The 12,566-nt window shown below is 53.1% G+C and overlaps 2 protein-coding genes across 2 annotated transcripts; one reads left to right on the top strand and one right to left on the bottom strand.

The window, feature by feature from the left end:
* Positions 1–2,198: 2,198 nt before the first annotated feature.
* LOC100279893 (uncharacterized) lies at positions 2,199–7,248 on the bottom strand. Its single transcript, NM_001320477.1, has 9 exons — positions 6,873–7,248; positions 6,636–6,780; positions 4,020–4,188; positions 3,677–3,932; positions 3,290–3,378; positions 2,999–3,181; positions 2,837–2,922; positions 2,671–2,755; positions 2,199–2,588 (listed from the first exon to the last, which is right to left on the bottom strand). The coding sequence occupies exons 1-9, from the start codon at positions 7,084–7,086 to the stop codon at positions 2,451–2,453; spliced, it is 1,365 nt and encodes a 454-aa protein (NP_001307406.1). The 5' UTR covers positions 7,087–7,248; the 3' UTR covers positions 2,199–2,450.
* Positions 7,249–9,616: 2,368 nt separating this feature from the next.
* LOC100501224 (uncharacterized) lies at positions 9,617–11,890 on the top strand. Its single transcript, NM_001322493.1, has 4 exons — positions 9,617–9,837; positions 9,987–10,571; positions 10,659–10,805; positions 10,962–11,890. Exons 1-4 carry the CDS (start codon positions 9,712–9,714, stop codon positions 11,736–11,738), a joined length of 1,635 nt encoding a protein of 544 aa, NP_001309422.1. The 5' UTR covers positions 9,617–9,711; the 3' UTR covers positions 11,739–11,890.
* The last annotated feature ends 676 nt before the right edge of the window (positions 11,891–12,566 follow it).

The following is a 12,566-nucleotide window of genomic DNA, read 5'->3' as shown; positions in this document are numbered from 1 at the left end:
AAGACTATCCTCCCGGTATTATATTAAGAAGAGACTGAAATATAGTCTCAGTCGAGAAAATCTCTGAATCCTGGCCCCCATCACTAGCGGGTTGTCACTGCGCACTCTACAACGGTCCAGCCAGAGAGTGGCGCGCAAGACGTAACCTGAAAGCGGGCGAGGCACAACGAGTGGATTTTTTAACCAAGCCGGAAATTCGCTCGGAGGGAGATCGAACACGGGACCTGTAGGTGCTAATCGGAAGCCTTAACCAGTACAAGCTTTAACCACTACGCTAGAGGCTCTTTGGCTCAAAACAACAATATCACATCGAAATTGGACACTTAGGGGTGTTCAGTTTCTAGGGACTAATTTTTAGTCCCTCCATTCTATTCTATTGTAGTCCCTAAAATACTGAATACGGAAATTAAAATATAGTATTAGTTTCTGTATTTAGTAATTTAGGGACTAAAATGAAAGAGAATAGAGGGACTGAAAATTAGTCCCTAGAAACCAAACACCTCCTTACTCTCTTTTTTCTTTCACAAATTAATTTGTAAATATCACTCTATGAGCTCAACCATCGGAGCAAGCTCAGACACACACAAAAAAAGACTAGGAGAGCCTATGTCTCTTGGAACACCGAATAGCGACCAATGCCTCTTGGAACCAAGGTTCACCAAACCGAATGCAAGACAAAACCGGTGGCCACCAATATCTGATTAATCACGATAAATCGGTGAAAACCGGCAGAAATCGACCGAAATTAAAATCAACCCAGTTTTGAATTCAAAACCGATTGATCGACCGATAAGACCCATAAATCAGATCCTGGCCTGATAAACTGGCGGCATAGATGCAGAAACTGAGCCATATGTTTTTTTTTTGCAAATAAAGTACATTGAGGTCCCATAATTTGAATAAAAGATGACTCCAAATATTATCACAAGTCCAATAACAACATTTAGCAGTTCAAATACATTACATGACATTGTTTCATAGTTCACAAACAACATCGAAGATACAAATACACCCCCGTCGAAGATCATTCCCACGGGTGTGCATTCCACTGATAATGTGTCATATTGTACTCCTTCGATGAGAGGAACATAATACCTTGGTCACGCATCAACTGTTTCTTGTACTATGCCCAAGTCTGATCGGTCCACGTAGAAGTTATACTCCACGACTCCACCAACATTTGGTAGTACTTAGGCCCCTCCCATTGGTACACCCACCTCATTGGTATTGTATCACACTATCACCTCATCAACCAGATAATTCACATAGGGAAGTAGGGGTGACCAACACCGCTACCGTCAACACCACCACCGGCATCAGCAGAAGAAGCTATCGGCAAACTCTTGGTATTGTGGACTTTTATCACCACTATCGGTCTCGTCATCGCTTGCCACTATTTGTCATTGAATTGATAAATCAACAACATGTGTGAAGAAATCGAGCCACTTGTGATTTGGTAAATAAAGTATATTGAGGTCACAAAATTTGAACAAAAGATGGCACAAATGTTATCACAAGTTGAAAGATTTGAAGTTAAAAGGAAGAAAATCATCAAAACCTAGCTACTAGAGACCATCGATTTATCTCTACGTGGGACCATTTAATCGGCTAGCAGGGACGACTAATCGATATAACGGATGAATTTTTATTTTTTTCGAAACTTGGTTGAAATTTAGTTTGAATTCCGTAGCATGTTTTCAAATTTGGTTTCAGCGAAAAGTGTTAAAACAATCCATGGTATGTATAGAGAATTGGCATCAAATTTGTTAAAAATTATAAAATAGCCTAAATTCAAATGGGTAAACCAGTGATATCTAAACCGGCCAGGGCTAGAGTTGATTTGGAGAGAATTAAATCCCTTCCTATATAATTTTGAATAGGAAGGGGTTTAATCTCGTCAATCCCTACCAATACTCCTCAAATCTAATAGGGCCTAAATCGGCCAGTTAGCCGGATTTATCAACCGGTTTGGTGAACTTTGGTTGGAACACCAAAAGCGACCAATGCAGAGCTTGTGAAGGTGCAGGTCAGTTAGTACAAATGCAAAGCATGAAACGAACACTTGAAAAAAAACATCATCCGTGACGCCTGAGACTGGAAAATGTATGGTACGAGCGATTTTTATACTATCAAGACAATGTATGAAACGAACACTTGAAAAAAAAACTACAAACCAAACATACATACACAGATTCCTGGCTTTCGAGTTTAATTGCTAAAAATCAAAGTCAGACGTTAGTTTGATGGCCCCGACGCATGTACACAGATTTTTTGTCAACCTTCAATTTCAACAATTTCTTTGAACAACAACAAAAGTAGTATCCTACACCTACCTCCTGATATTTCCAGAAAAAGTCAGATAAACAAAACGTGAGATACTAGCATGCTACAGAAACCGCTCTCAAGCTCACCCTGCAGTGTGTATAGCATTCATTGGGTGCCTCCAGCTCCTACAGACTACGGGCATTCAGCCGAGTGTGCTTCCTCCACCTCCTCAACATATGGACGCAGCCCCCAGCTCCTAACAGGCCATAGGACGCAAGGCTCAGGATGGTTGAGTTTGCAACGTGTCGATGGTGGGCGCTGCCCTGCAGATGAAAGAAACGATCTCAGCATTGTGTGAACGCTTTGCATTCGTGCACCCAAAAGAAGTTTCACATGGCGGCATACCTGTATCAAGAAAACGAAGGTGGCGGCATTTGCCAGTGACATTGAAAAGCTCATCATGCCCCCTCGCAGCTCATTTGGCAGGTACCTAGAGTGATGCCAGCACTGTAAACAGAAACTACTATAGACTGTAATTTAAGCTTGATACGTACTCGCAGCGGTAGCTTACATTGTTCGCAATCTGGCCAGTGACGGCAAAATGAAGCCCACACAGGCATGGAAGATGCAGAACACTATCACCAGTGGTGCAATCTCCTGCAGGAAAAAAAGTAACTTTGAATGGCAATCCCCAACTACAAGTTGTTGCTTTTAGAGGCATGCACGGTCATACCTGGTAATCATAAGCCACAATCGACAAAGCGAGTCCAGCACCAACGTAAGCTATTGTCAAGCTGTCCTCGTTCCGGAAGGGGGCTATGGCTCCGTAAAACCATGGAAAACCAGCACTTCCAAGCATCCTTGATGCCAAGAAACAGGGGTAGATTACTGACAGTTGAGCATACCTTCCGTCAGCCTGTGTCAGTCAACAGATCTATGAGAACGGGAGCAGAACTTCAGCCTCAGTCAGGTTTCTGAAACACTACTCATACAGAAGGCTAGCAGGAAGAAGTGAGACTCATACCACTATGGTTGGTGCCCAGAGAAACCAAAAGGCTGAGACAGCAAAATGGATGCTTGCTTGAGCTAAGACCAGGATCAGTACTCTTTTGTCTGAAACACATTAATTGCAGTCACAAATGGAACTGGAACATGCAAGCACTGAAAAGTTTAGCCTGCAACAACCACGACTCACGAGTTCATGATGAGAGAGATAGAAATGTTGTTTCCTTTTATGCATTTTTCAAATTAGAATTTAGAAACATCTCTAAAATTTGACTAGAGCAATTCTACATGTGCTAAATTTCTTTCTCAGTTGTATCTAGATATGGTAAAATTGAATATAGATGGAGTTTTATCAACAGAAATGAGAAAGAAAGCTCTGGAGCAAGCAAGATGACTCAACACTCACCTCTGAGGACATGAGCAAGAAATGATTTTTGGTAGCTCCCAATGGCAGATGCATGCTGACATGTACTTGATGCATTTCTGATATACAGAATGCCCACTACCGATAGTGTGGCTGCAAATGCATAGGGAAGCAAGAATCTACTGTCATCATCACTAACCAATACATTTGTGATTTCTTGACTTCCGACAAGGGACACCGATTCAAAGAATGTCATCAGCCAGAAGGTATCAAACAGCAGATCTTGCTTCTGGTCTTGCTGAAAATTCAGGATCAAGCGCTAAATGATTCATACAACATAGACAACACAGTAATAGCACATATGTGTTTCAAGAAATACAGAAACCTTCTCATGCTCCAGCACAAGCCACGTCTCAAAACAGAAAGAGAACACTGAAGAGGCAAAAGCCAGAATGAAATTGTTGATCCATGAACAGCGAAGCGCACTGAAACTCTTCACAACACCTACTGCAAGCTGAAGTACCCAATACAATATGCAAGCCCTTCGTGGTCCTCTATAATCATCAGTGGAAAATTTGTAAGTTATAGCTACTACTGGAAGGATAAAAGAAAACATAGACTGCATCACATAACAGTAACTGCTGCCAAGGATACGAGTAGATTATGGAACAAAAAACTACACGAAAGAGAAGAAAGACAAATCATACCAAGGTTCAGATTATACTCTGAAATTCCTACCAGCCAAATATATCATCCAAACTTCATCAAGATGCACAAGTCAAGGTTAGCAACTAACAAGTAATGCATAGAACTACAAAGTATCAACGCATTAGCTAAACTAATATTCAGCATCTTTATGTTGTAAGCAGACACAGTTTTTGGTGCCCATAGTTGTCTACTTGTCTTGGAGGCACAAAGGCCATATTACATGAAAAGTTAATAGCTAGTAAACCAGGTGGTATGTGGTATAAGAACCAGAAATTTACACCCCTGGTGGTTTCAGAAACACAGGTGCAGATGTTGCTTATTAATCATTCCCCGTCACAAAATGAAAATGGTAATCCTACTCCAGTACAAGGCTACAAGCCCGTGAATGGATTTGTAGGCTATGGTCAATCAATTTGTCGGTGTTCGGACTAACGGTCCTAACCAACTAGTAAAATGATGCTGCGTACCCAGAATCTAGATGGTGTGCGAGTTGACACAAGCGATTTATCCTGGTTCCGGCAATGCAATGCCCTACTTCCAGCAGAGGGGGGATGAAGCTTATATTACTCGCACCCGAGGTGCCTGCAATAGGGAATACAAGCACGACGGGAGAGGGGAAGTCTCTAAGTCCCTAGAACTGATTGAGGCAAGTGCCAATACCGAAAGACTGGAGGAAAACTACCAAGTGTTCGTCTGCCCCTTGGAGGAGCTACGACTACCCTATTTATACACCTAGGAGATGTACGTTGTTTGAGATGAGGGGCGTCGCATTCCCAGGGGAGATGTCTTGGCGTCCTGTGGGTGACATGACCTTGCGCTGCGTTGTTGACTTGAGCTTGTTGTTTTCCTGCTGAGAGCCGAGGCCGAGGGGTGGGCTGTACGCCCGAGCCCCCAGGGGAGGGGATGTCCATGCCGTAGTTGTTGTAACAGGGCTTCGGTATGGGTAAAAAGCCTGCTTACGGGATGCGTCAGCGTCCCTGTGCAGGGTGACGTTGGGAGTCCTTCGCTGCGGATATTGAGGTCAGAGCCCTGCTCGGGCGAGGCGGAAGTCTTCCCGAGGTGATGGTTAAGCTTTACCCTAACGTTTGCCACAGTTGGCGGAGTGGTCACCTGCGAGATTCGCGGTGGAGCAGGCAGCCAAGGCCGAGCTCGGGCGAGGCGGAGACAGCACCCGAGGGCGAGCTCATCGTTGGGCGAGACGAAGATTGCGCCGGAGGGCGAGCTCAGCGTTGGGCGAGACGGAGATTGTGCCAGAGGGTGAGCCCAACGTCGGGCGAGGCAGAGTTCTGCGCCCCAGGGCCGGTCTGCTTTTCCGTCGTATTAGGTGTCCCATCGGGGGGATGGCAGGCGTCGTGCGTGCACAGTGGCGTGTGCGTAATCATGTTGTTGTGTCCGGATGCGACTGCTGTCTTGTTGCCACTGTGCTCCTATGCCCCTGCGTGGGGTAGGTGTGCGCATTAAATGCGAGTGTCCCCTGCTGGCCTTCGGGTGTGCTTTGTCCTCTCTGCCTGAGACCGGCTCAGGCGAGACGGATAGGGCGATTGTAGATCGAGGTGACTTCGGGCGAAGCGGAAACGGGAGGCATGAGCTGCGATAGGCTCGGGCGAGACGAAGACTTGCCTGAGGCGGAAGATCCTCGGGGAGGGGTCTCGGCGCTTATGGGGAAGACTCTTGCGACGGACCTCGGGTGAGGAGATGGCTTGGCCTCTTACCTTCGGGGATTATGTATGGGCCATTAACTTTTTCTAAGCACACTTTTAGAGGTGTAATCCGGGTACCCCTAATTATCACACCCGACACAATTGGTATCCTTTCTAGTTCAAATAAAGACCTGTGAACAGAAAAAGGTATCATGTACCAAGTACTACTATTCATGAAATAGTTTCAAGCCTTCAACCTGGAAACTGAGGTTCATTAACAGGACCTTGTTAGGGCCTGTTAGCATGTAAGAGCTAATTGTTAGCTAGCTAAAATTAGCACTAGTGCATCCAAACAGAAGAGCTAAGGTGGGTTATTTTTTGGCCAAGTCTAAAAGTCTTTAACTAGTTTTTAGCTAAGTTTTAGCCCAACTAATAAATTAACTACCCCGAGCTCATTCAAATAGGCCCTCGGTCAGTTACTCTGTTTAAGCACCGGAATCAGATATCACTATATCAGATCAAATTGAAATGCACTTCTAGTCTGCTACGGGGTTTTTTTTTTGTAAAGAGACTATGCAAAATGCTATTTACATAAAATAAACTCATACTTACAGCTGACAAATTGAGCAAAAGCATCCATCCCCAAAACTTACATTTTGTCGGAGATGACGCCAGAAATGGCACCGGGGAACAGCGCAGCTGCAGTGGTAGAGGCAAGGCGCGCGGTCGTCTGCTCTCTGCCAAGCCCACACCGCACGAACTCATCCTCCCCAAACACGGAATGGATACCTTCAACCACTGACCAACAATAACAAACAACACCGCCCGATTAGGCGCGGCGCGGCAGCTCGACAAAGGCGGGAGACTGTAGGGGCGCGCTAGCTACTCACCGGACGCGAGGGAGAAGAGGACGAGGAAGGCGCGGCGGAACCGGAGGAAGGGTGCGGCTCCCACGTCGAAGGGGGACGAGGGTCCGGTGGCGTGCGCCGCAGTCCTCGGGGAAAGGTAAGGGAGGAGGAGCACCGCGGCGAGGGCGGCGGCGGAGAGGAGCGGGTAGGCGAAGGGGCTGAGTGCCCACTCCTCCCGCTCTACCACCACCCCCATCGCCGGACTCGGCCCGTATCCTCGGGATCCGTGGCTGGGTCGCAGGAGTCGGAGGCGGGTGGTGGGACCGGACGGCGAGGTAGTGGCGTCGCCGACGAGATCGACGGGGAAGGGAAGAGGAAAGGAAAGATGGGAACAGCACGACGAGAAGTTGGGCTGTTGGGCCAAGGCCGCGAAGCACGTATCTGGCCCGCTCCAAATTTCAGTGACCAAAAATGGATGTGTTTCAATTTCAATGACCAAAAATGGGAAATTTGCCAAAAAAATCCCAGTAGAAACCGATCCCGCCTAGGACCGGTAAGGGCTTGTTCGGTTAATCCCGTTAACTATAGAATGGATAGATTAGAAAAAATTAAGAAGTTTGATTTAGGCCTTGTTCAGTTATTCCCATTATATATAGATTGGATGAGATTAAAAAAAATTTAGGCCATGTTCGGTTACATCGGATTGTGGCCATGAATTATTCCAACTAATCAATACTAGTACAAATAAACTTATCATTCTAACCGGAACAGTTACAATGGAACCGTTCCGGAGTAAACGAACAGGTCCTTAAAAGAACTTTGACTTGCTTGTGATTTAAACTCACTCAATCTCACTCAATCCACATGAGTTGAGAACTAACCGAACAAGTCCTTTACTTAAGATTTAAACCTATCCAATTCTACTTAATCCACATATATTGAGAGTTAAGCGAACAAACCCTAACGAGAAATAATAGCGGAACCCGCTGGCTTTCGCTCGAAAAGTTTAACCGTGTCTGTGTCTCGCTAAAAAAAGGCATGGGTGCTCCATGGCTCTGTAGGTTACCGTGAGCCGGTCACGCGAGTCGCTTTGGTTTCGTACCCGTCTCATGATGGAGCGGGGCTTCACAAATGACGCGCGGCGGCGAGACGGAACAGTGTGAGCGTGAATGACTGGGAGGCCGTGCGGTGACACGCAGCGTGGCTGGCCTGGGCGCCTGGCCACGGACGACACGGAGCGCCCGTGAATGACTGGGAGCCAGCGCAGCGCAGCGCAGGGTGCAGTGTGCAGCCGTGCAGGTGCGGGGTGCAGCGAGCCAGCGACGCAGACAGCGCGCGCGATGTCGATGTCGAAGGCGCGGCGACACGTGCTACTGTGACGATGCAGTGGCACCGTCGCATCGAGCTGCCATGGCAACGAGGCCGGCCGCACTCGCCGCCAGTGCTCTGAGAGCACGGCAGCGTGGGCGGGCGTGCTGCGGTGCAGGCGGCGCGCGGTCACGCTCACGCACGCTCGGCGGCCGCCGGCCCAATCGGCTCCCGGCGAGGACAGAAGGCGCACCTGCACCCTGCACAGCGGTCGGCAAGGAGGCGAGTGAAAACAGAAAGGTACTGTACGCGGTACGCCTGATGAATCCTGATAAAAAAAAGGGTTAGGAGGGGTAGGTTTGACCGCGGATTTGACTGGATTGTTAATCAGGCGGCAGCATGGCTGGGTCTGGGTGCACTGCAGACTGCACGCATGGAAGGTCGAGAAAAAGAGAGAGAGAGAAAAAAAAACAATGGCGCGCGCCTGCCGGCGGCCCGGGGCGGTGTGCCGTGCGCGTGTTCGGAATCCCAACGGCAGGCAGCAAATGGGGGAGGGGCGCACGATACGTGATTCCAGTTACTATTTGCCTGCCAACCCGGCGCCACAGCCCACAGCCCACAGTGGCCGGGTAGCGGGCAGCGCGCGCGAGTTGCTTGGATTTTGAGCGCCCCGCCCGCCCGCCCGCCAACAGCCCACTGACGACCAACCACAATGACGCCTTTCTTGGAGTTGAAGGGGGTCGGGACGATCGATCGACAGTGCGGATCACGTGCAGTCCCCTGGCCCCTGGGCCCTGGGCCTCCTACTATACTAGTACTAGTACTCGAGGAGGAGGACCAGCAGCTCAGGATTACGGGATTTCGCTTTCGCGACCGCGGCCGCTGCCGGCTGGGTTTTGGTTTTGGTCCCTGTTCCGGTTTTGGACGGTGCGATAGCGAGCGGTCTACCCACAGGCCACAGCCGTGAATTCGTTTCCATGCAGCACGTAGCGTCGTAGCAGGAACAGTATCCGCGCCGTCCTGCCTCCTACTGCTACAAACAAGCCGGGTGGCGCCGTCGGCAACGGAACGGCGTGCACGAGCGCGGTAGGCCGCACGGAAAACCGAGCGAATCATTGAGCCGTCCCGTCCGTCCTAGCTGCTGCATTGCTTGCTGGACGCTGGTCCCACAACAACGTCAGAGGCCCAGAGGGCAGACGAACGCACCACGCCCGCGGAGGCGGAGGGAGGCTGACATGCCACGACACTTGACACGCCCACACTGCCCGGCAAGGCGGCAACACAATGCAGGTCTGCACACTGCGACGCGGCCACCCACTTCCGGCCCCATCTGTCAGTGCCGGACACACACACACACCGATCTCTCCCATCCCAAACTCCCAACGTCCTCCCCTAGCACGGCTTTCCACGGCCGTGTCCGTGCTGGTGCTGTGCCTGCATAAAAGCCACGGCCAGGGCAGTGTTAAGGCGTCGGAGGGCGCGAGGGGAGGCCGGGAGGGACAGCCAGCAGCCAAGCCATGGACCTCTGCCCCCCGCGCCTGCAATAATACCACCCCTCGCCGACGCCGCCACCATGGGCAAGAAGGCGTGGCTCACCGCCGTCAAGCGCGCCTTCCGCTCGCCCTCTAAGGACGACAGCAGCAGCCCCGCCAGGAAGGCGTCGCGCCTCCGCGAGGACGCCGACGGCGAAGACGACAAGGTCCAGCTTCGACTCCTCCTTCCTGCTCCTCCACGCCCTCAGACTCTCTCTCTCTCTCTCTCTCTCTCTCTCTCTCTCTCTCTCTCTCTTCCTCTCTCTCTCTCCGTTACCACTCCTCCTCACGTTCCCCGTCGTTCCACACCGCGCAGGGGAAGCGGGAGCGGCGGAGATGGCTGTTCCGGAGGTCCTCGTCCCCGTCGCCGGCCCCGGCACCACCCGCGCCGGCCCCCGCGGCCGTGACGGAGGAGCAGCGGCACGCCATCGCGCTGGCCGTGGCGACCGCGGCCACGGCCGAGGCGGCGGTGGCCACGGCGCAGGCGGCAGCCGAGGTGGTCCGCCTCACGCGCCCCGGCGGCCACGCCGCCGCCCCCAGCTTCGCGCGCCGCGACCACCACGCCGCCGTCGCCATCCAGACCGCCTTCCGCGGCTACCTCGCCCGCCGCGCGCTGCGCGCGCTCAGGGGCCTCGTCAAGCTGCAGGCGCTGGTGCGCGGCCACAACGTCCGCAAGCAAGCCAACATGACGCTGCGCTGCATGCAGGCGCTGGTGCGCGTGCAGGCCCGTGTCCGCGACCGGCGCATGCGCCTCTCCCAGGAATCCGTGCTCTCCATGTCCGGCGGCGGCGGCGGCGCCGGCGCCGCGCCGTGCGGCAGCAGTAAGTCGTCGTACAGCGTCGACACGTCCGCCTTTTGGGACCCCAAGTACGCCCACGACTACGCCGACCGTCGCTCCGTTGTAAGCTGCTAGCGACAGTAACAGAACTTCGTGCCTGCTGTTTCGCGTGCAAAAAATGTCAGCAATGTGGGTCGGTTTTGGTTGCAGGAGCGGTCGCGCGACGGCAGCAGCTTCGCCGCCGACGACTGGGACGACCGGCCGCGGACGATAGAGGAGATCCAGGCTATGCTGCAGACGAGAAAAGACGCGGCGCTCAAGCGTGAGAGGGCGCTCTCCTACGCCTTCTCACACCAGGTGAGACATGATTTTCTTTTTTTTTCGTATACGAGCAGTATTATTTCCCTCCGCAGGTGCTAGGTTGGCAGGTAGTGATACTGATAGTGATAGCAACGTCGTCGTCATCATCAGTTCATCACCCATCGTTCGTTTATGGTTGCAAACAAAACAAAGATTCGGAGGAACCCAGCGGCGCCGTCGGCGGACATGGACGTGGACGTGGACGTGGACGGGCAGCCGCGGTGGGCGGAGCGGTGGATGGCGTCGCGCGCGTCGTTCGACACCAGCCGCAGCAGCGTACGCGGGGCCGCGGCGGCGGCGCCCGGGCGCGCGTCCATGGAGCAGCACCGCGAGCCGGTGAAGACGCTGGAGATGGACACGGCGAGGCCCTTCTCGTACTCGACGCCGCGGCGTCACGCGGGGGCGTCGTCGCCGATGCACCGCGCGCAGCAGAACCAGCATCATCCGGCGGTGGCCACGCCGTCGCCTGTGAAGGCGCGGCCGCCGATCCAGGTGCGGTCGGCGAGCCCGCGCGTGGACCACCACCACCGCGGGACTGGCGGCGGTGGCGGGAGCTACACGCCGAGCCTGCTGCACTCGCAGCGGCACGCGGCGGCGGTGCCCAACTACATGGCGGCGACGGAGTCGGCCAAGGCGCGCGTGCGGTCGCAGAGCGCGCCGCGGCAGCGCCCCGCGACGCCGGAGCGGGAGCGCGACCGCGGCGCCAAGAAGCGGCTGTCGTTCCCGGCGCAGCTGCAGCACCAGGTGCTGGCGGCGGAGTACGCGCAGAGCCTGCGCAGCCCGAGCTTCAAGAGCGCGGCGGGGCGGTTCTCGTCAGAGCAGCGGTCCACCGTGTCGTCGTCGTGCGCGGACAGCCTCGGCGGCGGCTGCGGCGGGGACGTGGGGTCGCCGTCGTCGTCCGCCGCGGACCTCCGGCGCTGGCTCCGCTGAGTAGAGCTAGAGAGTAGTGGCGAGTGGCTCGTCACGTCATCAGACACGGCCACGTGCTAGCTGTATTTCTTCTTTTCTTCTTTCTCTAGGTGTAATTCATGGCAGCTTTTCTCTATTTTGTATTGAGCCGACGGATTGGAGTTTGGAGCGTGTGCTGCTGCCTGCTGGTGCATGCGCGTGGTGTGTCCAGTGTCCCAACTCCCAATCGTGAGCGGCCAGCTCCAGGTCGCAGGCAACGCAGGGCAAAAGTGAGGCAGGCAGGCTGGCCTGCAACTGGAAAGCGGGCAGGCGGGTAGTAGTAGGGTTTTGGGAGGAAGGAGCGGGAAAGGTCGTCGGGGTCGGGCGAATCCTCTTTTGCATTGCTGAATGCTGATGCCGCATCTGGGACTGGGAGGGAGCGGCCTTTCGCCGTCTTCTAGGTTGGTCATCGCTCGGTCTCGGGCGGCATGCGAGTTTGGGCCAGCGCCGTACCGGTACCGGCACCGCTCCCAAATTGCAGTCAAGGGCGTGAGGACGACGAGACCTGACACTGACGTCCAACAACAAACTGTGTGCTCGCACACACGAGACACGACAGGAGTACAGATACCTTCTGTTCTAGTACACATTTCCTATCCTACAGTACGTAGACGGATGTGATGGGCGGTGGCGGGAAGCTCGTCGCGGTTGCGATGCCACGTCAGGAGTACTTGCGGTTTACTAAGACGAGGCCGTGCATGCCACGTCGTACCTTATTAGCCCTGGTCCCTGGAGCTGGAGCGGCGGGTGGAGCCTCCATGGAGATGGACTGACTGAACACATGCATGTCTCCGGGGACGGGACGGCACG

Source organism: Zea mays, chromosome 4, assembly GCF_902167145.1.
Source record: "Zea mays cultivar B73 chromosome 4, Zm-B73-REFERENCE-NAM-5.0, whole genome shotgun sequence".
Taxonomy (NCBI): domain Eukaryota; kingdom Viridiplantae; phylum Streptophyta; class Magnoliopsida; order Poales; family Poaceae; genus Zea; species Zea mays.
This window is presented reverse-complemented; position numbering and strand designations above follow the sequence as displayed.